At 39.3% G+C, this 24,062-nt stretch overlaps 3 protein-coding genes across 3 annotated transcripts; all 3 read right to left on the bottom strand.

The window, feature by feature from the left end:
* Positions 1-326: 326 nt before the first annotated feature.
* On the bottom strand, positions 327-12,989 carry MKKS (MKKS centrosomal shuttling protein). Its single transcript, XM_060785816.2, has 4 exons — positions 11,999-12,989; positions 6,405-6,580; positions 2,903-3,013; positions 327-1,931 (listed from the first exon to the last, which is right to left on the bottom strand). The coding sequence occupies exons 1-4, from the start codon at positions 12,987-12,989 to the stop codon at positions 1,491-1,493; spliced, it is 1,719 nt and encodes a 572-aa protein (XP_060641799.2). The 3' UTR covers positions 327-1,490.
* Positions 12,990-13,027: 38 nt separating this feature from the next.
* Positions 13,028-13,345, bottom strand: LOC132781581 (uncharacterized). The gene has a single exon (XM_060785849.2). The coding sequence runs from the start codon at positions 13,343-13,345 to the stop codon at positions 13,193-13,195; it is 153 nt and encodes a 50-aa protein (XP_060641832.1). The 3' UTR covers positions 13,028-13,192.
* A 4,238-nt stretch (positions 13,346-17,583) lies between these two features.
* On the bottom strand, positions 17,584-17,775 carry LOC132781565 (uncharacterized). The gene has a single exon (XM_060785827.2). The coding sequence runs from the start codon at positions 17,773-17,775 to the stop codon at positions 17,584-17,586; it is 192 nt and encodes a 63-aa protein (XP_060641810.1).
* Between the last annotated feature and the right edge of the window lie 6,287 nt (positions 17,776-24,062).

The raw sequence follows: 24,062 nt of genomic DNA, 5'->3' as shown, positions 1-24,062 counted from the left end.
CACCCTATACCATAAGGTCTCTGTGTGGCTTTCAATAAGATCTGTTTAAATTACTTAAAATTGAAAACAGTAAAAATAAGTGACACCTTTCAAAAGAGGCTTCACTTAACCATTTAAATAGTTTACAATCATGAACATGTGTTTGATTGGATTAAATCATTAGCCTCAAAAGAATAAATGTAAATGGGTATTAGGAAAACAGACAAACATCTCATTCTTCTACTTGCTTATTTTAATTACCGATTTCAATGATAATTTTTTAAAAAAAATGAGAATGAAACAATCTACTTTTTGATTAAAAAATCTCCTAAGAAAATAGCAGCAAACAGGAGAATAAGATCCTTTTATTTATTTTTGGTCAAATTACAGTCATCAAACATAAAACAACATTATGTATTAGGACTGAAAAATAGAAGCTTTCACAATTTTAGAATAATTAAAACAATACTCATTTTACAGCTTTATTTGATCTGCCATCAACACAAATTCAAATGAATTAGTTGTGACCTACATTACTTTTGATACATGGCTTGATTTTGTAATATGTAATTAACTTACTATGAATTCACAGCTAACTAGTTTGACATTTTAGACTAACAGGTTTCTGCTATCATTTGAACAGCAATAACACAACCTTGGAAGGTGGCTATAAAGGAACTTCAGCTCCATTTCTGCCAGCATCACTTTAACTGTCTTGTGACAAGATGATTTTGCTTAGCCTCCTGTCAGTTGCAACCTTGATGCATTCTGATCTTATTAGTGCTTTATCAATGTATGTGGGGTAAGACCAAGTGAACATACAAACAGGAGTACAGATTGAGCATCTCTAATCCAGAATTCTGGCATCCAAAATACTCCAGAATTTAAAATCACCCACATGGTTGTCTGAGATAGTGTCTCTTTTCCTTTCTGATGCTTCAGTTTATCCAAACTTTGTTTCATCCACAACATTATTAAAAATATTGTGTATACAATTACCTTCAGGCTATGTATATAAGGTGCATAGGAAATATCAATCAATTTCATGTTTAGACATGGGTCCCATTTCCAAGATTTCTCTCTCTCTCTCTCTCTCTCTCTCTGTGTGTGTGTGTGTGTGTGTGCATGCATGCATGCATACATGTATATCCCAGTATTCCAAAATCTGAAAAAAAATATGGAACCCCTCTACTTCCAAGAATTTTGGATAAGGGATGCTCAGCATATACATATTTTGAATTCGGGAATGATTATGTCATGTCTTTGCAAGATGCCATCTTTTTGGGCATGCCAAATAAACAGGCAAGTTTCCACATGAAAGAAGTAGAGAGGAACAGAACTTTCCTTTCCACCTATAACTCCTTATACAACATTCCATGCCTTTTTTGGAGGGAGAGGTGCTTCACAACCTTCGTTAAACTATTCTTTGGGGATGCAGGGAGATGTGGTTGGATGTTGTGCCTGAGAAGGTCACTGCACATGGAGAACACCACTAGGATATGCAAACACTGCTAATTCTGATCTTCAATAATATATGAGAGATCTAGCAGCAGACTGGCTGTCTCCACTGCAACCTGCAGGCCATTCCTTTTTGCAGCAAAACAGTCAAGAATCAGATTATCAATCGAGGTTACAGAAGACTCATGAATACAACTTTGTGGGAGGAAAGGACTGGCACAGGACTGGAGCATCCTCCAATGGAGGCCTTGCTCTTTATCGCAAAGACCGCATCCACACTTCCAAATTAGGTCTGACCAGTCAGACCTGCTGGGAACATCAGGCGGAACAGACCAAAAATGACCCCACTTCATATCAGTGAGAATGTTTCCTCCATCATGGTCTAAGCAGCAAGCTACAGTCTCTAGTGAAGAGCAAAAGGCATCGGCCACCATCCTGAACTCTGCCCGAGAACAGGACAGATCTTCCAACGTACTTTCTTCCACAGTAGAAGTCTAGAACAGAAAAGATGGGGAAAGACTATTAAAGTGTTACTCATTGCTCCAGTAAATTATGACAAATAGGCAGCAGAGCTGCTGACATGTCTCATTATATTCAATGGATTATAGGTGAGCAAGAATAAGCATATCACACATCCACAGAGATTCCAATCTTTCTTTCTCCCTTACTCATGACTGCTTCGCCACCCTTCATACTCCACTACAATTGTCCTGGACTTCCGCCAGCACCATTGTTCACTGGACAGAGTGGTCGACGTATCTTTCCTTCCTTCTTTCCTTCCTTCCTTGCTTCCCTCCCTCCCTCTCTCAGACAAAGCCTTTAGGAAGTGTTAAATTGTCACATACGAGTTTAGTAAACTATAGTTGCAGTCTTCAGATTGTGAATAGATTCAAACACTCATATCTCCTTTTGTAAATAAGTTCTAAATGTTAGGTTTTATCACATGCATACTGGGGGTGGGGGTAATGCTATATGACTTTTAAACTTGACACAGCTTGGCACCCTAGCATTTCAACATGCAACCTTGTCTTGCACAATACTTCTGGCTTGCAAATTTGGGGAAATTAAAAATGATGGCCAGAGATGCTGTATTTATTTTTCCTATCCATTTTCATGGTTGAGATAAAAAAAACATAAACAACACAACAATGAGGGAGGGATAGGCAAAGGAGGTGACCCATGGACATTACATGGGAGGATAAATATAGTTAAATATAAGGAAAGTGATTTTGAGCTCAAAAAATAACCAAGGGCCTGAATGACCTCCTTCTACATACCCTTCTTTTGCTTTACAGCCTATCCAAGTACTTTGTCTTCTAAATGCACAAAAACCCTGAATCACAGACTTCTGCAAAATGTGCAGAAGATCATTAACAGTGTTTCACTACTTCTCATAATCCCTTATAAACTGGCCAGACTTAAGTACATTAAACAGCTTTAAATACCCTTCCAAAGCTCTACATACCATGTGCCTGATATATGAGGACAAATGCATTTCTGTACAGCCGCCACCTAGCAATACCCAGGGATCACGGAGGGTTAACTGCAAAGCATGTTCTGCTGTTTGACAGGCAAGCTATGGGAAATAAACCACACACTTTGTTATTAAACAAACAAGCAAACACATAAACAAAGGAAGCAACCACCAGTTACATGAGGATACTCTTTAGGGATCTATTTTTGGAGTATTCTGCTCACACAGCACAATTTTCTAAAACACAATAATTTTACACTTTATCCATGGAGCTCTGCACAGTGTATAAGAGGGCTTATCCTGTTTTAGCCGCACAAGAACCATATGAGGTGATTCTAGCAGCCAAGTTGCTTCTGGCTCACAGCCATACCACACATGAGCTTTAATGCTGAGTAAAGACTTGAACCCAAGTGTTCTGGATACATCTTCTTTATCAGACATGTAAAAAACGAAGACAGAGTTGGGGAAGATCATGGTAACAATACATGCAAAAGGGTCAGAGCCCCTCAGGCATATATTCCAGAACCCCATACTATAAATGGCAACTGTGCAACCTGAAGGAAGCTTCTGTCCAGCATCATCCCCTGCCCCACTTTGAGAGGATCAAAATAGAGATTAATATCTGTCTCGAGAGAATGCAATTCTCCATTTAAATGCCTACCCATGCAAATTTTCATTAGGCCCAAATTATCATTTTGGGGGGAATATATATAGGATTTTTCTGTCACTTTTAGTTTTGTAAAAATGGATAGACACGGCCTACATGGGTTCAGGAGTGGTGAAAAATGAAGAAGGTGTGGTTTCTGGACCCAATTTGTTTGCTTACCCTGTCATAATTGAACAAGGCAGATGTAAAGATCAAGCAATACAGATGAAGCTTTTTCTCTTGCTAAAAGTTCTGTTTCGACTTTGCTCAAAATTATCATTCAAGGCTGAGAACTAATAAGAGTCTTTTGGAAGCCAGTACGTTAATCTAGGAACAAAATCAGGTGTAGGCAGCCTTTGGCCTGGCCAAGGTTTTACACTTCTACTCTTACTGTCTCTTAGCACTGACCAAGCTGAGGTGTCAATCATCTGAAGGACCAAAGGTTTTTCACTCCTGAATTGCCCTAAGCCACAGTTAAAAGAAGATTGTTGTCCAAGCAAAGTCCTTCTCATCACAAAACCCTTAGTTTCAGAATAGGCCAATAGTCCAGGGAAAGGCACCAAAGAACCCCTTGCTTCCCAGGGAAATTGCCCACGTTTTAGTTACTTCACACAGCAACTGCACACAAACTCATGTGTTTGTATTCCTAGGTCTAGCCTTAGCAGTTCCTTGTGCTATTCTCTCTCAGTACAACCTATCTCACAGAGTTGTTGAGATTAAAATGCTATTCTGAACCTCCCAGAAAGAAGGATAACGAATACATGTTAAGCATAATATTAGAGCCAGTTTGGTGTACTAGTTTGAATGTCGGCATATGACTCTGGAGACCAAGCTTCAAATCCCGGTCAGACGTAGACGCCCACTGGGTGATCCTGGACAAGTCACCCACTCTTATTGTCAGAAGAAGGCAAAAGCAAACTCCCTTTAAACAAATATACCCAAGAAAAAATCGTTTATTTTAGTGTCTCTATATGCCAGAAATGACTTGAAGGCACACAATGAAATAATTCCATAGAGTATGGGCAAGCAAATGGATGACCATAAGCCACATGTGGCCCCAAACCCAACTTCTGTAGCCCACCAACCCCCCCAAAAAGACTCCCCCCCTTTTTATACAAAAACTGGACTTTTTCAGCACCCCCCTCTCTAAACCATGCAGTGTTCACAACATGTGAAACGACATGAAAATATCCCTACCTCATCGCCATGAATGTCCCAATACTAGTTCAAAATACTTCCATTTTCTTCTGCAACCCCTCTCAAAATGAATAATCCAATGAATGGGTCTGCTATGGGGGAATAAACCTGTGCAGGAGATCTAGAGGGAAAAGAAACCCCTGCCCAACCCTATTATACAGGTTGCCTTCTGAAAGCTAAACACAGCTTGATGATTAAAGAGTTGCTGACATATTCTCCAGAGCTCTCTTGCTCTCTAAAGCAGAGTGTCTTTCAATAATGTAATGTCTTAATCCACATGTGGGCAAGGACATAACCCTTATCTGTTCTTTCCATGGTCTCAGGAGCTTTAGTGCACTCTGCCTACTTTTCCTTACATCAGCTGATCAAACACTGGCAGCAGTAGGAAAGAGAATGCCGTATCTCTGCTTCTAATACCAGTAGGAAAACAACACTCTCAGCTTGAGGGCAGCAGCATGAAGTTAAATCCTCTTGCTCTATCTCAATGATTCCCAATGCAAGGACAGCTGTTTCCTCACGAATAATAATGGTGGTGAAACAACAATCTGTATCAGGATTATTAAAGGTGCACACTAACAACAGGGGAGAAATAGAAAATCTTTGCATCAAGATTACTGGGAAGAGGTGAGGTTGAAATCCCTTTCTTCCAAACTTGATAGAAATACAGCATGCTGCTAATAGAATGAGGAAAATAATGACTTGAATTGAGGTTTGACCAAGAACTTGAAATCTATTCCCTCATTCCATTATTTCATCTTAGTGAACAGGGAGCAGTGGTAAGAATTCGCTCCCCAGCGAGATTAGATCGGCGTCCTCCCTCCTTACTTTTAGGAAAAAACTAAAGACGTGGTTTTGGAGTCAGGCCTTTGGCTAGTGGGCACAACAGCACTTTAGGCACTGAACTCGGACAATAGGATTGTTTGAAAATTGGAAATGGCTTTATGACCTGTGATTCTGTGATCTGTTCTATGTGGTTATGTAATTTTAATTAATATCACTGCTTAATTGTTATGTAATGGATTTTATATTGCTGTTTTATATTGTTGTTTTGATACTGTTGGCATTCAATAGTTGCCTGTGTTAGCTGCCATGAGTCCCCCCTTGGGGGTGAGAAAAGCGGGATAGAAATGGTCTAAATAAATAAATAAAATAAATAAATGTGTCATGTGCATATACTCAAGGCCAAAAATACATCCCACGAGTCTTAGACCCCTAATGTCAGACAGAATCATGATATATAGTAGGCTTGGCTTATTTTGTTACGACGTGCTTCCTCAAGTAGCAGAAGACGTCTGTTTGTCTTAGTCTGTGATTTTTCTCAGCCGTGTATCTTGCATTATGTATGCTTTGTTTTGTGACTTGCCACTGGGAGGTAAACATGATCTTGATTTCTAGATCTAATTACTGAGGCATGTATCCTTGAGAAAATCCCACTGTCCAAGCCAAGACTGGATAATCCATGGGGATGCATCTTTCTTTTTAATATTGAGTTTGAAACTAAATTGCTCGATAAAAATATCTCCTTTCTGTCAATGTAAGCAAAGATGTGTTAGCAGAGTATTCTCCAAAAGACTCAATTTTTAATCACGTGACCCTTCAAAAGTTTATCTGAAAGTAGGCATTTCAGTAGGTAATTGTAGAGATACAGACCTTCAGTTCATCCCATGCTGTTTCATTCCTATTACACAGCATCAAACTGCAGACAACTGGGTCATTAGGAATCAGATGAAAAAACCATTTTGAAGCAATAGACAGAGTTTGCAAATCCTTCAGATAGCCACAGCAAGCAGGAGACAGGAACTGTAGAGAAGGTATCGGCTGAGCACCTGTTCAAGACAGAAAAAATAATGATATGCACTATCTTAGAAACAGAAAAGCCAAATATTCTGTAGTGTAGCATGGAAATGCTTCAAGGTCTTAACCAGGAGTGTAAATCATGTGACCTTCCAGATGTTTCTGGACAGCAATTTCCAACATTCCTTGTTGCTATCTATGCTGACTATGACTGCTGGGATATGCAGTATAGCTATATTTGGAGTGATTTGTGATATACTCTTGGATTGATGAAGTAGTAGCATTAGTGCTCACAGATGTTAATAGACAGCAGTTTCTATCATCCCTCACAATTGGCTATACTGACTATAGTTTATGGAAGTTCTAGTTCAACTAAATCTACAGAGTCACATAATGACCACTTATCATCTGGACAACTCTGCTTTCCTTGACATATTTTCAATCATTCTGAAAGTCAAAAGAACAGCAGTTTTGGGAACACTGGACCTTGGGGTTAATTCATTTGTGAAAGAATAACATCAGGATAGAACGTACAGCGGTTTCTTTCTTGCCCATTTGATATTTTTATACCTTTAAAAATGTAATCATGTTTTAATATACCATAATAAATTGTTTAATTGTGCTCTAAATTTCTATTCAGATTTTTATCTTATCCTGTTTCAGTTTGTTTTGAAAATTTCCTTGGAGCAGTGCAATGAGAAAGGCGACATATCAGTACCATAAAAGAATCGGGGAAAAAATACTTTGCATAAAGAATAATTACCTTCCTGTCATAGGTTATAGAGGGCTACAGGTTTAGATGATTTTAAAAGAGATTAGCCAATAGTTACAGCAATATCTCCTTTTGGATTCTTTACAGAATTTTTAAAACATTGTCAGATTTTTCAATAAATTTGTTAGTATATCTAATTCCATAATATTTGGGAGTCTTATTATATTTCCAGTATTTCACATACACCAATCTTGTCATATGGCATATTACTCTTTTTTGATCTTATTTTCCAAATCTAATCTAATTAAGAGAAACAACTAAGGTCTAAATGTTATTTCTGTTTTCAAAAGCTTCTCCATCATTGCACTGATTGTTAACCAAAAATGTCCTCTCTTTTCATGGGTGAAAGAAGGACCCAACATGTTACTCTTCCAGCACTTTTTATTCAAAGGGATGCACTGTAACTATAGGTTCCAATATACAAAGAAGAAAATATTTTCTTATTATAAGGAAAAATAAAAAATATAAAGCTTGTAGTTTAAAGAGGAGAAATGTTGTATATAAATTAGCACATTAGTCAAAGAAGAGCAGGAAGCCAATTTTAATGGGTAGTAGGGATAGAATGAGGCATTATTTATTGTTTTTGTTTTAGAAATCTATTGTTACATATAAATTACATACTGAATGTGATACTAAAATTTATCAATTAAAAAAAAAACAGGTTAGCCAGATCTATGAATGATCAGTCCTATTACCTATCACAGGGCAAATGTAACCTTTTTGTTCAACATGGAGTTTATAAAGTTAGTTTTTGTTTTGTTTTGGATTGCAACTCCCAGCCTGTAAACCAGTGGTTCCCAAACTTTTTTTGACCAAAGACCAGTTGAATAGGGACCACTTTGACCAGGAACCACACTTCAACATTAGTATCAAAAGGGTTACAAATCAATTTTTGGTCATCTTTAGATTCAGTTTGGCTATTTGGGGTTCTGATTCAGAAAATTGCATTGGCTAGACCACATCAGCTCTAGTTTCTGATACAGAACATATGCCACCCAGTAGTCGCCATCTGCTAGCCCACAGAAAACCATATTTAATCACGTAGAGCTGATGTGGCAGCAGTAATCTTTCGCCTCTCCCCTTCCGACATCCCTGTTGCCTCAGCTCTGTAAGAGGGTTCAAGAGACCAGTCGCTCTCGTTGCCACGTGGTTTTGAGGCAGTAGTGTAGTAATGGTGAGGCTGTGGACCACATTTTCCTTCTTGCAGACCACTGGTGGTCCACGGACCACAGGTTGAGAATCACTGTCATAAACCAACCAGGCATTTCCATGCTCTGATTAATTCTTATTTGGAGTCAACTTATAGGGAATGTCAATTTCTTTTACTTCCTGCTTATGGGTGCTCTAGAACAGCAAAGTAAAAATTCCAGCCTGGGATCAGGTCTAGTCCTTGGGGTCCCTTTTGCTTTGGTCTCTCTTGCCCATTGACCCTTTAAAGAAGAAGGGAGAAGCAATCGGTTCTTGAGAGAATCAAAGGATCTCTCAAGAACTAATTGCTACCTCTTGATTCCCTGAAAAAAATCTTATGAAAAGAAAGGCAGAGCAAAGTGATACAGCCTTGGAGGCATCTGGGGAATGTATCGTGAAACACTCATTATGGAAATATCAGCTCTCACTTCACTTCTCCAGAGAAGTATATGTACAGTATATGTATTGGCTGATGTGGAGTAACAGGCGTGTTTATATCTCTGCCCACTGCTGGCATGCATCCCCCAACATGTTTCTTTGATGTCAATATGGTACTCAGGGGCAGAATAGCTTCCCATCCAATCTTGTTAGTCACTGTGGACACTGGATGGACTAGGATGAACTCTTAGGTACAACAGGGATCTCAATGCTATTTCATATTAAACCATTTATATAGAGTCAAACTTTAAAATAATAATAATAATAATAAGTTGGGACTTGTTTTGGGGACTGTAGGTATCTGTGAACCAAAGAAGACCAAACTAATCAAGAGCTGAAAGTAATTTATCCCATCCTTCTGAGGCTGCATTTCCATTATGATGCTGTTTGAATGATGTTTTCTAGCAATTTTTTTTTCAAAAATTAATGGAAGTGATGGAGTAGCATGTTTTCCCCCAATGGTTTCTTCCATTACATTATTGGATTTATTTTTGATCAGGCCAAATGAAGCAAGACTATAGTAAGTATTGACAAAGAAGAAAGGGTTGGGCTTCTTAAGGATCTGTGAAGTTGCCAAATTAGAAAGCCTGTGTTATTGTGCCTTTTGAGACGATCTCATGTAACGGAGTTGGAAAAAAAAATCCAACATTTGAATCACATTACAGATTAACCAGTTTCCATTTGTCTACAACATATAATCTAAGATTGTAAGCACATATGTTTAATGCCACTAGAAGCAAATTACTTTTGTGAAAATGAAGGCGAAATTTAGATAGAAGGGAGTCATCTAAATGGGCTAACTACTGCTATTCATTAAAGTTAATAAACTGTCGGCCTTCTCTAATCTTAGACGCTTTTGACTGGGGACGAGTCATTTCCATTCAATTCTTAAATGAAGTTGTATTTCTGTTTTAATAGAACAGATTTCACAGGTTCATATGGAACAGATATGCTCGCTGTTAAATTTTCTCACAACACTGGGACAGCTGAAAGGGTCTCCCTAGAAACTAAGAGTACTACAGAAAGAAACAAAACAAAAGAATATCAAAATGAAGCATAAGAAATATATAGATTCTTAAGTGGCAGCAACTGAAATATTTGCAGTGGGATTCATTTAAGGAAAGGATAGGTGGCACAACTGACTTTACCATCAATATTTCTGCATTTTCACAACAGGCTTTCAGATAACTTTCCTGAGACTTGCAAAATGATGTGATACCAGCGAGGACAGGGACTAGAAAGAACCTGCAATTTCCCATGGATGACCAGAAACATATCGTTTGAATAAAGGGTTCTTTAGGTCTTAGTCAGTATCTTATGTCTTCCATTTTTACAATACTGTCAGTGAGTTTATTGTTTGTGTCTACACTTCCATTTCTATTTTAGAAATAACAGCACTCTGAGACTTCTTAGGAGATGTGGTTTTGCTACAAGAGCTAGGATTTTTGAGGCAGCTGTGCAAACACAAGCTGTGCTTTACTGTATGCATGGGTATTTATGTTTACAGAGGAGATGGTAATGGAAAATATCCCTCAGCTTTCTGGGAGATATTTCCCCTTGAATGTTTCTCCTTTTAGGCAGAAGACAGCAATGTACCCTCTATATATTTGAAAGGGAGTAGCATTGGATGTCAACCTTATGCTGGGATATTTCAATTCCCAAATGGAATAGGTGACATCTCCAGCTCATCCCTTGTTTGGGTATCAGCCAGCACATCTATGACTTAAATCAAGAAATAGTTTTCTAAGATCTACAGAGACACTCGCTGGAACACCTCAGCAAGCGAGAGTCCAAAAGTGGCAGGCTCAAACCCAGAACCTCAATCAATGGCTGATACCAAATGAGAGACTCCCCCCTGGGCACACAGAAGACTGAGTGACTTGGAAGGCGCTGAACAGACTGCGCTCTGGCACCACGAGATGCAGAGCCAACCTTCAGAAATGGGGCCACAAAGTGGAATCCTCGACATGCGAGTGTGGAGAAGAGCAAACCACTGACTGCCTGCTGCAATGCAACCTGAGCCCTGCCACATGCACAATGGAGGACCTCCTTGCGGCAACACCAGAGGCACTCCAAGTGGCCAGCTACTGATCAAAGGACATTTAATCAACTACCAAGCTTGCAAACTTTGTGTTTTGTCTGTCTGTTTGTTTGTTTTGTTAAAAATGTAATACAAATGTCTGGTTGCTCCTGACATGATAAATAAATAAATAAATAAATAAATAAATAAATATGGAATAGGTACACATAACAATCTGGAAGAGAAAGATTTGGATTGCTCTATCTCAGCAATTCTGCCCTTGTTTTTACCAGGCAGTAAACATATGTCTGTGTCATACCAAAAAAACAGAGGAGAGCTTGTACCATGTAATGCAAATAAGGGCAATGAATATACAATTAAATAAATGATCAAATGCAGTTTTTAAAAAATAACAAAAAAATCCATCTTCACATAGGAAAGGGTTTCACTTAGGAAAGTTATACTAACTTTCCATATACATGTTTTTTTCCTGCAAAATATCCAGTCACATCAGCCACCACTTGTGCTCAAATATAAACCCAATTGTTGCTCCCAGCCAGACACTGGAATTTTTGTATGTTCTGGTGTATTATTTTATTTATTTGCGGTATTTGTATACTGCCCTTCTCAACCCCGAAGGAGACTCAGGGAGGTTCACAGTGTTGGCAACAATGCAATGCCATCTATAAAAAAGCTTTAGTATTGAAGTGGGTACTAGACATGGAAGAATCCCCATTTTGAAGAAATGAGCAAGGCAAGTCTTTGAAAATCTAAATATGTATTAATCTGTGGTACTGCAAATAACTCTTTTAAACATTAGGATGTAAGAAATAGTGTATTAACATGTCACTGTAGCATCTGCTTAGCTTTACACACCATGTTCAAACAGCAAGTATTAATTACCAATCCAACGGAATCTAGTGGAGCTCATCAGCAGAATATTCACAGCAGATCTATGCCAGTAGCATATAAACTCAATTTCCCTTGATAAAAACCTAACAGAGCCACTAAGGAGGAATATGTGTTTGTTACCTGTCATTTTTTTCAGGGGCTCCATCAACGACAGTCCAACTCTTTCAATTGTCACAACGTGGTTTTCCTTCAGGTATTGTTGCAATGCTGGATGGATGACTTTCTGACACACAAAAACACCAACACCATCCTTTACTATTTGCTTGCATACATTAAGCAACTGAGCTAAGACTACTGCTTCTAAATAAACTCCTTGTGGGATGACAATGACTCCTTCTCCATTCTCAGACAGGTCTCCAGACAGAGACATACTGAAAAGCACCATCTTGATCATGCCTGAAGTATCTCTTTTGATTGGAGGTATATTTCTCAGGTCCATTTCTGGCACTTCTATCAGAAGTCCAGGATATACAGCAGAATCCGAAACCTGCTTGTTCTTTATGGGAATATAAATACACTTTCCTAGAGTCATTTGAGTATCGATGTTCTGTGGAATTGTAAACAGAAAGGCCTCTAAAACCAAAATGCTGATGTGATTGGCTTCCATTCTGCTAAGCCTGCTGGCAGGTTTGCTAATTATTATACTACGGACCAGATCCAGGGGGATCTTGGAACTGCTAAAATCCACCTGCATTCTACAACCGCATGTTTCAGATGCAAGATAGTCAATGCACAGGCTCAAAAGGCGTTGGCTGATTCTAATGAAAGTGCAAGGGGCGACGTTAAGGCCTTGACATTTTTCAAGCAGGCTGCAGCAAAAGATGGCCATAAACAAGCCACAGTCGCTGAAGCGTGCGAGATGGTTCTGCACAGAGGCTGTCAGAAGCTTTAACACCGGATGAGTGACTGAAAGGCCACCGAGCAAAGCTGAAGACTGAGAGGTTGTGCGCACATATCCACCCACACCGTTGTGCAGTTGCTTAAGCCTCCCTGTGGGGCCATAGCAGGACCTCACCATTTTATCAAATACTGACAGAGCATGGCAAAGAGTCTCCTTAGCTAACGGTTCGCTGGTACATAAAGAAGGCTTTTTGAGATCAACACGAGACATCTTTCCAGATAAAATCCCAGTCAAGACTTAGATGCATCTCATGTCTATAAACCGCTTTTTAATGAACGATGTACACACAAGTGAGAACAAGGCTGCTGTATTCTTTTGTGGTCAAGGCAAAGTGTATGGACACAAGCTGCATTTATCCGATATTTAACAAAATCACTATATGAGCGGTCTGTATGATGTTAGCAGAAATAGGGTCATTCATCAAGACCTTTTGATTTAATGTCCAACCCTGATTTAGCAGAGGACTTTGCAGCTTTTTGTACAAGGTAGGTCCCCAAATGAACACCAACAAAGGTGAGTCCAGCTACAAGTAGCCAATTCTTCCTAATCCAGCTGATTTTCTTCATCTCTTTTGTTCAAGTGCAATGTAGCTGTAACAAAAAAAAAAAAGAAAAGAAGATTTTATGAGATTACAATCACAGTTAGCTATTTTCTTTTTTAAAAACTTTTGGGTAAATTGAACAGCCTCCTCTACTACATGTGGCATTATCACATAGTGGACATTCAAAATGGTTGCCAATTTTCTCTCCATACAAAACCCTTTATGCTATTTTCTCAGTTTACATCTTTACACAACAATTTATTCCAAACAGTACAAACTTTTATACTGTCATTCAGTTTGGGCTAACTGATAATTGTTTCAGGAGATGTATGTAAGATGATCTGGTACACAATAACTTCAGAAGAGATGTAAATCAAGGGTGGGAAGCTTCACATTTTTTAACAATAGCGAACTGCCAAAATGGTCACGTGAAATATGGGATAAAATGGGATTAAAAGGGCCGAATCTCTTATAGTAACAGAAGAAATAAAGCTGAATAGTATAGACTTTAATGCAGTGGTCCCCAACCTATGGTCCATGGACCACCAGTGGCCTGGAAGAACAAAAATATGGCCCGCGGCTATCATTCCTGCACTGTTGCCTCAAAACCACATGGCAATGAGAGCAACTGGTCTCGCGAAACCTTCTTATAGTGCTGAGGCAACGGGGATGTCAGCAGGGGAACCCATGAAAGATTACTACTAACACATCAGCTCTAGATTATTAAATATAGTTTTCTGTGGGCAGGCAGATGGAGACTACTGGATGGCATATGTTTTGTATCAGAAATCAGAGCTGATGTGGTCTATCCAATGCAATTTTCTGAATATATATTGTCTTACACACACACACACACACACACACACACACACACACGTGAAAGGCAATATTTATATGAGAGCATCTTTTTCTTCCTCAATTTATGCTGATATTCCCGTTTAATCTTCTAGATCAGCTGAAAGGCTGCAAGCTTGTACTTACAGGGAGAAAATAACTACCTTTCTATGCTCAAACAGATTAGGGGAAGGGGGCCAACACCACCTTTGGTAATAATCTCTGTAGCTTGAACCTAAGGAAGCTAAGAAAAATTATTTTGAAAAGGCAACAAGCATGAGCACCATTTTAATAGCTTTAGTGTGTGTTGCTATGAATTATGCAGGAAGGCTTTATTTACAGTTTCGCAGTGAAGACTGGTGGGAAACTACAGCTGCACTGCATATTTCTCACTGCAGATGTGATGCCATGCCTGAATCTAGTTTTTCCACAAGTACGAAAACACATAGTTGAAAACGGACAGTGGATCTCAATTTGTGGGTCCCCAGATGTTTTGGCCTTCAACTAACAGCTGGTAAACTGGCTGGGATTTCTGGGAGTTGTAGGCCAAAACACCTGGGGATCCACAGGTTGAGAATCATAATAATAATAACAATAACAACGGGAACTTTATTATTGTACCCCACCTCCATCTCCCCGAAGGGACAACAACAACAAAAACAACTTTATTCTTGTACCCCGCCTCCATCTCCCCGAAGGGACTCGGGGCAACTGACATATGACACAAAGTGCCTAAGACAAAGCATAAAATAAACACACAGTGCAATACAATAAATTAGGCCTGGGTAACAACGGAAAAATTTGTTTCTAAAATCGATTCGTTTTTTGGGTTTTTTTGCGTTTTGATATTAAAAAGAATTCCGAATTTTTTTTTAAAAAAAGTTCGATATTTACAAAATTTCGTAAATGGTAAAAAAATTACAAAACAATAACGAAACAATAACGAATCGATTAGTTAATGGCGGACGCGACCGCGCAATATGATAAAAAAGCTCCAAATGGGACAGGGGGAACTTCTGAAGCTTCCCTCTCCCTCTGTTGTTGACTGTTGGTGTGATATTATAATTTTTTTTCACTAATTAAACAAAAAACAACTATAAAACTTGCCCCAGACATGCGGAAATAATAACGAAACGACCTCAAACCAATAACGAAACGAATACACAACAAAATACGAAGCATTTACGAAACGAATTGAAAAATTCGTTTCGTTATTAAGCTGCTCCAGAATGGTTCGTTATCGCTTCGTTAAAAAAAAAATAACGAATTTTTAACGAATTACGAATTAACGAAACGAAACCGCCCAGCCCTACAATAAATTAAAAACTATAGCATATAAAAACAACAATTTAAAACTCAAAATCACTGCCTTAACTTAAAGCCAGCCAACTCCCATATTTGAATGTATGTCAGCAACTGAAAAAGGAAAAGCTAGCAAGCTTGCTGGTTCACATTTGGAAGGAATGTAATAGCCCACCTTCTCTTTAACATTGGCTTATGGCAATACATTCTTCTAATTAAAGAGGAAAAAATGGAAACTGGGATATTTTTTTTTCATGTCAGGAACGACTTGAGAAACTGCAAGTTGCTTCTGGTGTGAGAGAATTGGCCGTCTGCAAGGACATTGCCCAGGGGACGCCCAGATGCTTTACCATTCTGTGGGAGGCTTCTCTCATGTCTCCGAATGGGAAGCTGGATCTGACAGACAGGAGCTCAACCCACTCCCTGAATTCAAACAGCTGGCACGAGGGTTTAACTCACTGCGCTACCAGGATTGTTAAGATCATAGAAGTTATACTTGTAGCCTGATCCCAAGCTAACAGTTTTGCCACAGTATAGAAAACTAAATTAAAATGGTCAGATGTGCTCATGTATAAGTCTAGAAATTTCGGTCAACCCCAAAAAACCTAAGTCAATGTAAGTAGTGTACCTTATCTCTTATCAAAAAAGGAACTCAGTTTTCAGCACACTTCACTATTTGTTTCATGTAACAAGGGTAGGCTAAGTGGGATCCAGAAGACTGGGCCCTAGGACGTATTGAAGTTGCCCCCCCCCCCCCTCCGGTACTGAAAAATGTACTCTTTGTTTATTACTGTTGAGAATGGCTTAGCTAACTTTGCCTACTGTGTCCACAGCAGGATTCCTAATTTGAAGTCAACCACTATACAACATCAGCTCTCAAAGGCTTTGTTATGCTGCTGCAGGTTTTGGTACTGCAAGCAAAATCATCCAAGAGTGGGAAGCACAGCAGAAAAGTACTTCGCCTAACTTGTCAATTAAATGTCCTGACTCTCTTCATTCATTTACACCGTGGCTAGACAGTGGGAGCCACCAATTTACTGGCCATACTTCAGCCCTGCTGCCACCATCACTACAAAGAGAAGATATTTTTTGTTTTACTTTTTAAAACAAGGTTTGAGGTGTTGTGGTTCCAGCAAGCAGCATTATCTTTAAAAATTAGGTGCTCATCTTGTGTGCCTTGTTCATATCTCAAAAAAGCAGTGAAGTATTGGAAAAACAAAAGAAACAGACAAGCTTTGAAGCTGCAAGGCCATTCAATGCTCATCAAGGTGGCCAATTGCAACATTCAGATTTGCCTCAAAGAGACAAGAGTTCTTTCTCCCAACCTGGACATTATTCCACAGATATATAAACCTCACTTGCCTAGTTGCCAACAGACCCCACAACCTCCGAGGATGCCTGCCATAGATGTTGGCAAAATGTCAGGAGAGAATGCTTCTGGAACATGGCCATACAGCCCGGAAAACTTACAGCAACTCAAACATTTTCTTTATTAAGGAAAGTAAATATAATAGATGCATTTTATAAAGGAGGAATATTGTGTATAGGTTAACATGCTGCATCCAGAGAAGACTACAATGTGAATGAAATAGATGGTGCAGATAAAAATAATGTATCATTTATTGATTTATTGATAGTGTGGTTTGTGTGTGTATGTTGGATGTCTATTGCTTTTCGTAATACAAGTATTAAGTGTGATACTAAAATATATCAATAAATAAAAATATTAAATTAAAAAGTTGTGATGCTGTTGTCTCCCACTGTGTAAATTTGACCGCCAGGATGGTAGAAGCCTCAGTGGGAGTTTCAAATATGATCAAGGGGCTGGATGTGTGCTGTTTGTGATTCCTGCAGATTTACACAAACTAAGCTTGTTTTAGAAAGGTATAATCACCTGGAAGATTGGTAGGATCTAATGCAAAAAACTATGTGCAATACATAGCTAGCTAAGGCAAGGGAAAACAGACTGCAAAGGAGGTCTGCCATTATATGATGCTGGGGATAAACAAAAAGATTAGGCTTGGGTTTAGCATTATAACAATGGTATTTTACATTCATATCACTTCTCTCATTTTGTTCTTGCTGCAGCAAGAACTTACCTTTCAGTCACTCTGCAGCACTGTGTGGTTATTTTCCTTTATTTTGTTTCTCTGCTTGCAGCACGTATGTCACGATTCCAGGCTCGGGGACAAAGTCATCTGTCTTGGGTTGGAAAAGAGGATGGGACTTGATGTTATACCAGCCCCAGTGCACCAAGACAAGGCTCGTTCCCATAACAATCAAAACTCTGTAGTTCTTCCAAATTGTTTTAAGACCCATTGCGTGTGTTGGCCTCTACCTACATAAAGAAGTTGAGAGTCTTGAATACGGTCTACTGAACACAATTTGAGCACACTGGCTACTAAATGTACAGTGATAATAATAAAAAACAGAACATTTAAATAAAGCCTGAATGTTTGCATTTTGGCAGCCTGATCCTAACAATATCTTTTCAGAAGCATGAATAATCATGACCATATCAAAGTATTTTATGAATGCAACTTTGATTACCCATCAGCAGGAAGAGATACTGAATGGCAATTTATATCTCTTTAATCCGAACGACCGTCACTATCTAGCATGGTTATAGTAATATCAGGGAATGGAGATATACCAACCTTTGATTCATGTCTTCCTATTCTCTCTTCAAAAATGAGAAAAATAGGTAAGAATACAAAAGTCACAAGGGAATCATAGACCCTTTAGCTATGTATTGAGGCCTGTAGCACTATTGTGTGGTCCAAGGGTGGGCTAAGTGCAGCCTGTGGGATGCATGTGGGATGAATATAATATTACAGTATAGTGGTATAGTACAATATAGTAATATATAGTACAAATATTGTGCTGTGCTAATAATACAATATACTGTGCATACATATAATATTGATAATATTATAATGTAATACAATATAATACTAATAATACAATATAATAATTTTATATTTTATATTACATGTCATATTACCAATAGTATTACAGCATAGTGGAATAGTACAATATAGTAATACTATTATTGTGCTATGCTAATAATATAATATATTGTATGTACATGTAACTTGTAAGCTGCTCTGTGTCCCCTTCTGGGTGAGAAGGGCGACATATACATGTCATAAATAAATAAGTCATTTAGGGATCAAATTATGCATTGTTTCCCAAAAAACAAACAATTATTTTGCAAAAAAACTTTGGTTTTGCTACAAAATTCCTCAGAATGTCTACTAGGGATGCAGAGGGCAGTTCTGTTATACTTGGAGGCTTCAAGTGAGTGGCCAGTGGCCTCTATTCATTTCCTCTTGCTCCAATGGCCACAACTAATAGTGAAAATATTCTCATGCTCCCTAAATGGCATTTGGGAACATTTTGCGACAAATATGTTTTTAATTTTACCGGGGGGGGGGGGGAGTGGACAAGGTTGGGGGTGTTGATTCCAAAGTCCTTGGGAAGGCTAATATACCCCTCTAGACTTCCACAGTTCTCTAGTACAGGTCATCGGCACAACTAGAGCATGGCATCATATCACGTTTTGTAGGGTTTTCACTGAAGTGATCAATCTGTGCTTGGCTTATACACTTTGAGGTTGCAGATCTTCCATATACAAATCAAAACTAAACTAAATCAGAATTCCTCTACACATGGGGAAAATAATATATCAAGGAAGAATCTCCTAACTTTTAAATATTTTGTACTTAGGATTAATTGCTCTGTTAACTGGCAAGCCTCCTTCGCTTTATAGTATACATATAGACTGATTTTTAACTTTTTTTCTGCAGTGATTTCTATTCAGAAGCATTGTCCTGTAGGTTAGGCAAAATCTAGTGCACAAATACATTCTGAATACAGCTTGTTTGGTTTTCTAAAACAACAACACTGTTATCTTAAGCCTACAATCCTATGGCCACTCAAGGGTAGCAAGTACCTTTGACAGCTATATATAGAACTGCACTGCAGACAATTACTTCACCTTAAATGATCTTTGCTTTCCATGCAAACCAATTTGTTAACCCAACTACAATTGCAAAAATGAACCTGTGACCTATCAAACAATGCAATTTTCTGTTCTGCTTACAAAAAAGAAATTGGGACGAGAAGAGAGATCTGACTTTAGAGATTGAGCATTGTGAGAAAACAGGTCAAGCAAACATTTAAAATATACTCTACCTACAGTGAAGGCATTCTAAGTTCAAGGGAGATTCAGGTTCATGCACCTGTCCTTGGTTATGTAAAGGCTCCACTTAGTTGTAAGCCATTCTGTTACAAGGCAATTACTTTGCTGTTCGTGTCTACGTATGAATTATGCAACAGGAGGAAAAAATCAAACAATTCAAGTACTGAATTCTGATTTTTTTTTCTTGATGACTTTAATAAATCTATCCTTTTTGCATACTCTAAATGGACTCTGGCGGAAGTGGAGGGAAATCTTACTGATTCCTCATTTCTCTACAGCCACAAAAAATATTTCTGGGCTGGGGAAATGAGGGGAGAGAGCTTTCAGGCCTATTATGTGTTAGAGGCTATGTAGGTAAATATGAGCCCCATCTTCTCCTTCCTGCTATAAGAGCCTCCATAAGTCCAAGAGGCCCTTCTGTCCACAAAAGAGCAGAGATAAATCCAACCCGCTGTTGTTACCTGTGCCAGTTACACAAAAATGTAGATGGAGATATGTATTTAGGTGCAGCCTAGCTAGAGGTTATATAGGGCCCTTCCACACAGCCCTGTATCCCAGAATATCAAGGCAGAAAATCCCACAATACCTGCTTTGAACTGGGTTATCTGAGTCCACACTCAATTCGCTGTGAAGCATTTGCTCGGTTCTTAGCGGACAAAGTCGCTCTGATCCATTCCGATTTTGATACCACGGTTACGGAAATATCTGAGGATGTAACACGAGTATCTGCTTGTCCAGTTTTGATGGATTCATTTCAATTGATGCAGCTCGAAAATGTGGACAAGATACTTGGAGAGGCGAGGGCAACCACATGCACCCTAGACCCCTGTCCATCCTGGCTGATAAAAGAGGCTGGGGTGGTTAATGCCTCCCTGCAGGAAGGCAAGATTCCGGCAAGCTTAAAACAAGCTGTCATAAAACCGCCGTTGAAAAAACCATCACTGAACACCACTCAATTCGGCAACTATTGGCCAGTTTCCAACCTCCCCTATTTGGGCAAAGTCATGGAATGTGAGGTAGCTTCACAATTCCAGGGATTCTTGGAAGACACAGATTATCTAAATCCGGCACAATCTGGCTTTAGGCCAGGACATGGAATGGAAACAGCCTTGGTCACCTTAGTAGATGATCTACGCCGGGAACTAGACAGAGAGAGTGTGTGTCTCTGTTGGTTCTTCTGGACCTCTTGGTGGCCTTTGATACCATTGACCACGGTATCCTTCTGGGACACCTCACGGGCATGGGACTTGGAAGCATTGTTCTGTAGTGGCTCTGGTCCTTCCTGAAGGGACGGTCTCAGAAGATGTTATTGGGAGACGCCTGTTTGGCCCCACAACCTTTGTCTTGGGGGGGGGGGGGGTGTGTCCCACAGGGTTCCGTTCTGTCCCCCATGCTGTTTGACATTTACATGAAGCTGCTGGGAGAGAGTACGGTGTCATCTGTACGTAGATGACGTCCAAATCTGTTACTCCTTCCCATCTGTTACTAAGGAGGCTGTCCAGAACTTGAACTGGTGCTTGACAGCTATGTAGGGCTGGATGAGGGCTAACAAACTGAAATTGAATCCAGACAAGACAAAGGTCCTTCTGGTCAGTCAAAAGGCTGAACAGGACATAGGCTTACAACCTGTGTGGGATGGGGTTACACTCCTCCTGAAGTCTCAGGATCGCAGCTTGGGGGTGAGCCTGTATTCATCAATGAACATAGAATCCCAGGTCTCAGTAGTGGCCAGGGGAGCCTTTGCATAATTAAAACTTGTGTGCCAGCTACGCCCATACCTTGGAAAATCTGATCTGGCTACAGTAGTCCATGCTCTTGTTACACCTCGAATAGATTATTGTAATGCACTCTATGTGGGATTGGCTTTGAATACTGTTTGGAAACTCCAACTAGTCCAAAGGTCAGCAGCCAGATTACTCACTGGAGCGACATACAGGGAGCATACCACCCCACTGCTATGTCAGCTCCACTGGCTGCGGGTCCATTTCCGAGCACAATTCAAAGTGCTGGCCTTAACCTATAAAGCCCTATAGGATTCCAGCCCAGTTTACTTGTCAGATTGTATCTCCTGCTATGATCCACCTCGGATCATAGAGGGATATACATAGAGGGGAGGCCTTGCTCTCGATCCCGCCATGGTCACAAGCACGATTTGTGGGGACGAGAGACAGAGTCTTCTTGGTGGTGGCCCCCGTCTATAGAACACACTCCCCAGTGAAATCTGGGAAACTCCCTCTCTCCTCTCTTTTAGAAAAAAAAGCTTAAATCTTGGCTTTGGGACCAAGCATTCGGGTAGCTGACCAAGCAGCAATTGCAATGACTTATGAGAACTGTCAATGAATAGATCGTGGACTGGAACTCTGGATTATGATTTGGATTTGGGGACTTGGGCTTGGTTGTGTTTTAATACTTTAATGGTCAATATTTTATGTATTTTAATGTATTCTTATAATTTGTTGGTTTACTTAATGTTAATTGTCTGTACTGTGATTGTTTGTTTGCTGGCATCTAATGATTGCCAGCTGTAGGCTGCCCTGAGTTCCCCCTCGGGGGTTGAGAAGGATGGGATATAAATGTTCGAAATAAATAAAAATAATGTGGGGTTTTCGCCTTGGTAGTATGGGAAATAGGGCTGTGTGGAAGGACCTCTAGAGATCTGTCACAAAAGGAGTATAGGAGATTAACTAGTCTAAAATCCACTTGAACACATACACACCTTACAGTTCACAATGCAGGCAACTATCCAGCATAATCTCTGCTTAAATGCCTGCTGCAAAGATGAGGCCACTGCTTCTGGAAGCAGTTTGTTCTCTTGTCAAATAATTTTTACCATTAAGATGTGCAGTGGGTCCACCTTTAATCCCCAAATTCAACTCACAACATTTTCAATATCGTACACACGAATCTGTGATGGGGAGCATGTCGATTGCTTGCTGCTCTATACCATTTTTAATAAAACTTGAGCAGGCATATTTTTTGATATTAATATGGGACCCTGGAACCAATTCCCTGTGGATATCAAGGACACAGAGCATTTCTCATTTTTGAAAAATGGCATTCATAACCTTTTGGGAAACCAGAAATCTGCACAGGCTTTTGGAAATGTGATCCTTTTGGGGATTAATTGGTATTCATAACCTTTTGGAAAGGCATGACCTTATTAGAGATTGTAAACTTTGTAAGGTATGATCTTTCCGAGAAGAGCTAAAAACTTGTTTGAGTGAGTCTTCTCTTTAGTGATAAATAATATATCCACTGGTTTTCATGCAAGGCAAATTAGATTTCTTAGCTGTTAGACTGATAAACTTGGTTATCTTTGAACGATTAGGAACAAAGATTATGCCAATGCACGAAATATATATGAGGGGTATTTTTTAAGTAAGGTCCGTTTTGTTGTAGACACTAGTAGTTCGCACGCATACCGCAACGAGCGCGTGCGTCATGTACCGGCATGCCTCGGGAACAACTGTGCTCAGTTTCTGCTCTGTAGCTAACCTGTACGGTTCTGTTCTGTGCTTTTAAAATGTTTAAGACTATCAACTGCATGTGAGGTTCACTCAGTGATATGGTTTTTGTCAGCAAGGAACCTGCCTGCTGCAGAAATTCATCGACAGATTTGTGAAGTGTACAGTGATACTGTTATGAGTGAAAGCAAAGTGCATAAGTGGGTACGACAATTCAAAGATGCCCGTGACAACGTCCATGATGACAACGACATAAAAAAGGCAGTGAACTCTTGGTTATCGGAGCAGGCGGCAAGTTTTTATGAAGAGGGTATTTTAAAATTGGTTCAGAAGTATGATAAGTGTTTGAACAAACTTGGCAACTATGTCGAAAAATAGAGTGAAGTATGTACTTTCTGAAATAAATTTACTTTTTTGAAATAAACTTTCGTTGTGTACTTATGTTCAAACGGACCTTACTTAAAAAATACCCCTCGTAGCACACAAAGGTTGTGAGTAAACCAAGTATTTTATTTTTATCCACGTCTACTCCATTGTTGTCTCTTGAGCGCATGATATAAAACAAGTTGTTTTATGTGAGCATATATATATTTGAGCACTGAAAACACACTTCTGAAGCACTGCTGTTTTTATGCACTGGCAAATCTCTGTTTTCCTAACAGATCAGAAATAACAGGTTATTCAGTCTAACAACTGAAACAATTGCCTTGCAAAATTATATTTGGTTGTATACCATAAAAGATAATTCTACTCTAATGGGGTTTTGGGCTCTTCTTTGAAAGGCCATGCTTTTCAAACAAAGTTTATGATCTCCAAAAGGTGTTTTTCCAAAAGGTTATGAATGTCATTTTCCAAAAAATCTCATTTCCTAATTGGTTCTATCATAAAAACATGGCGAAAGTTTATTAAACTGTCTTTGCATGAGGGACATCGTGTTA

This window comes from Anolis sagrei, chromosome 1 (assembly GCF_037176765.1).
Source record: "Anolis sagrei isolate rAnoSag1 chromosome 1, rAnoSag1.mat, whole genome shotgun sequence".
NCBI classification, from domain to species: domain Eukaryota; kingdom Metazoa; phylum Chordata; class Lepidosauria; order Squamata; family Dactyloidae; genus Anolis; species Anolis sagrei.
Note: the sequence above shows the minus strand (reverse complement) of the source record. Positions and strands in the feature narration are given on the sequence as shown.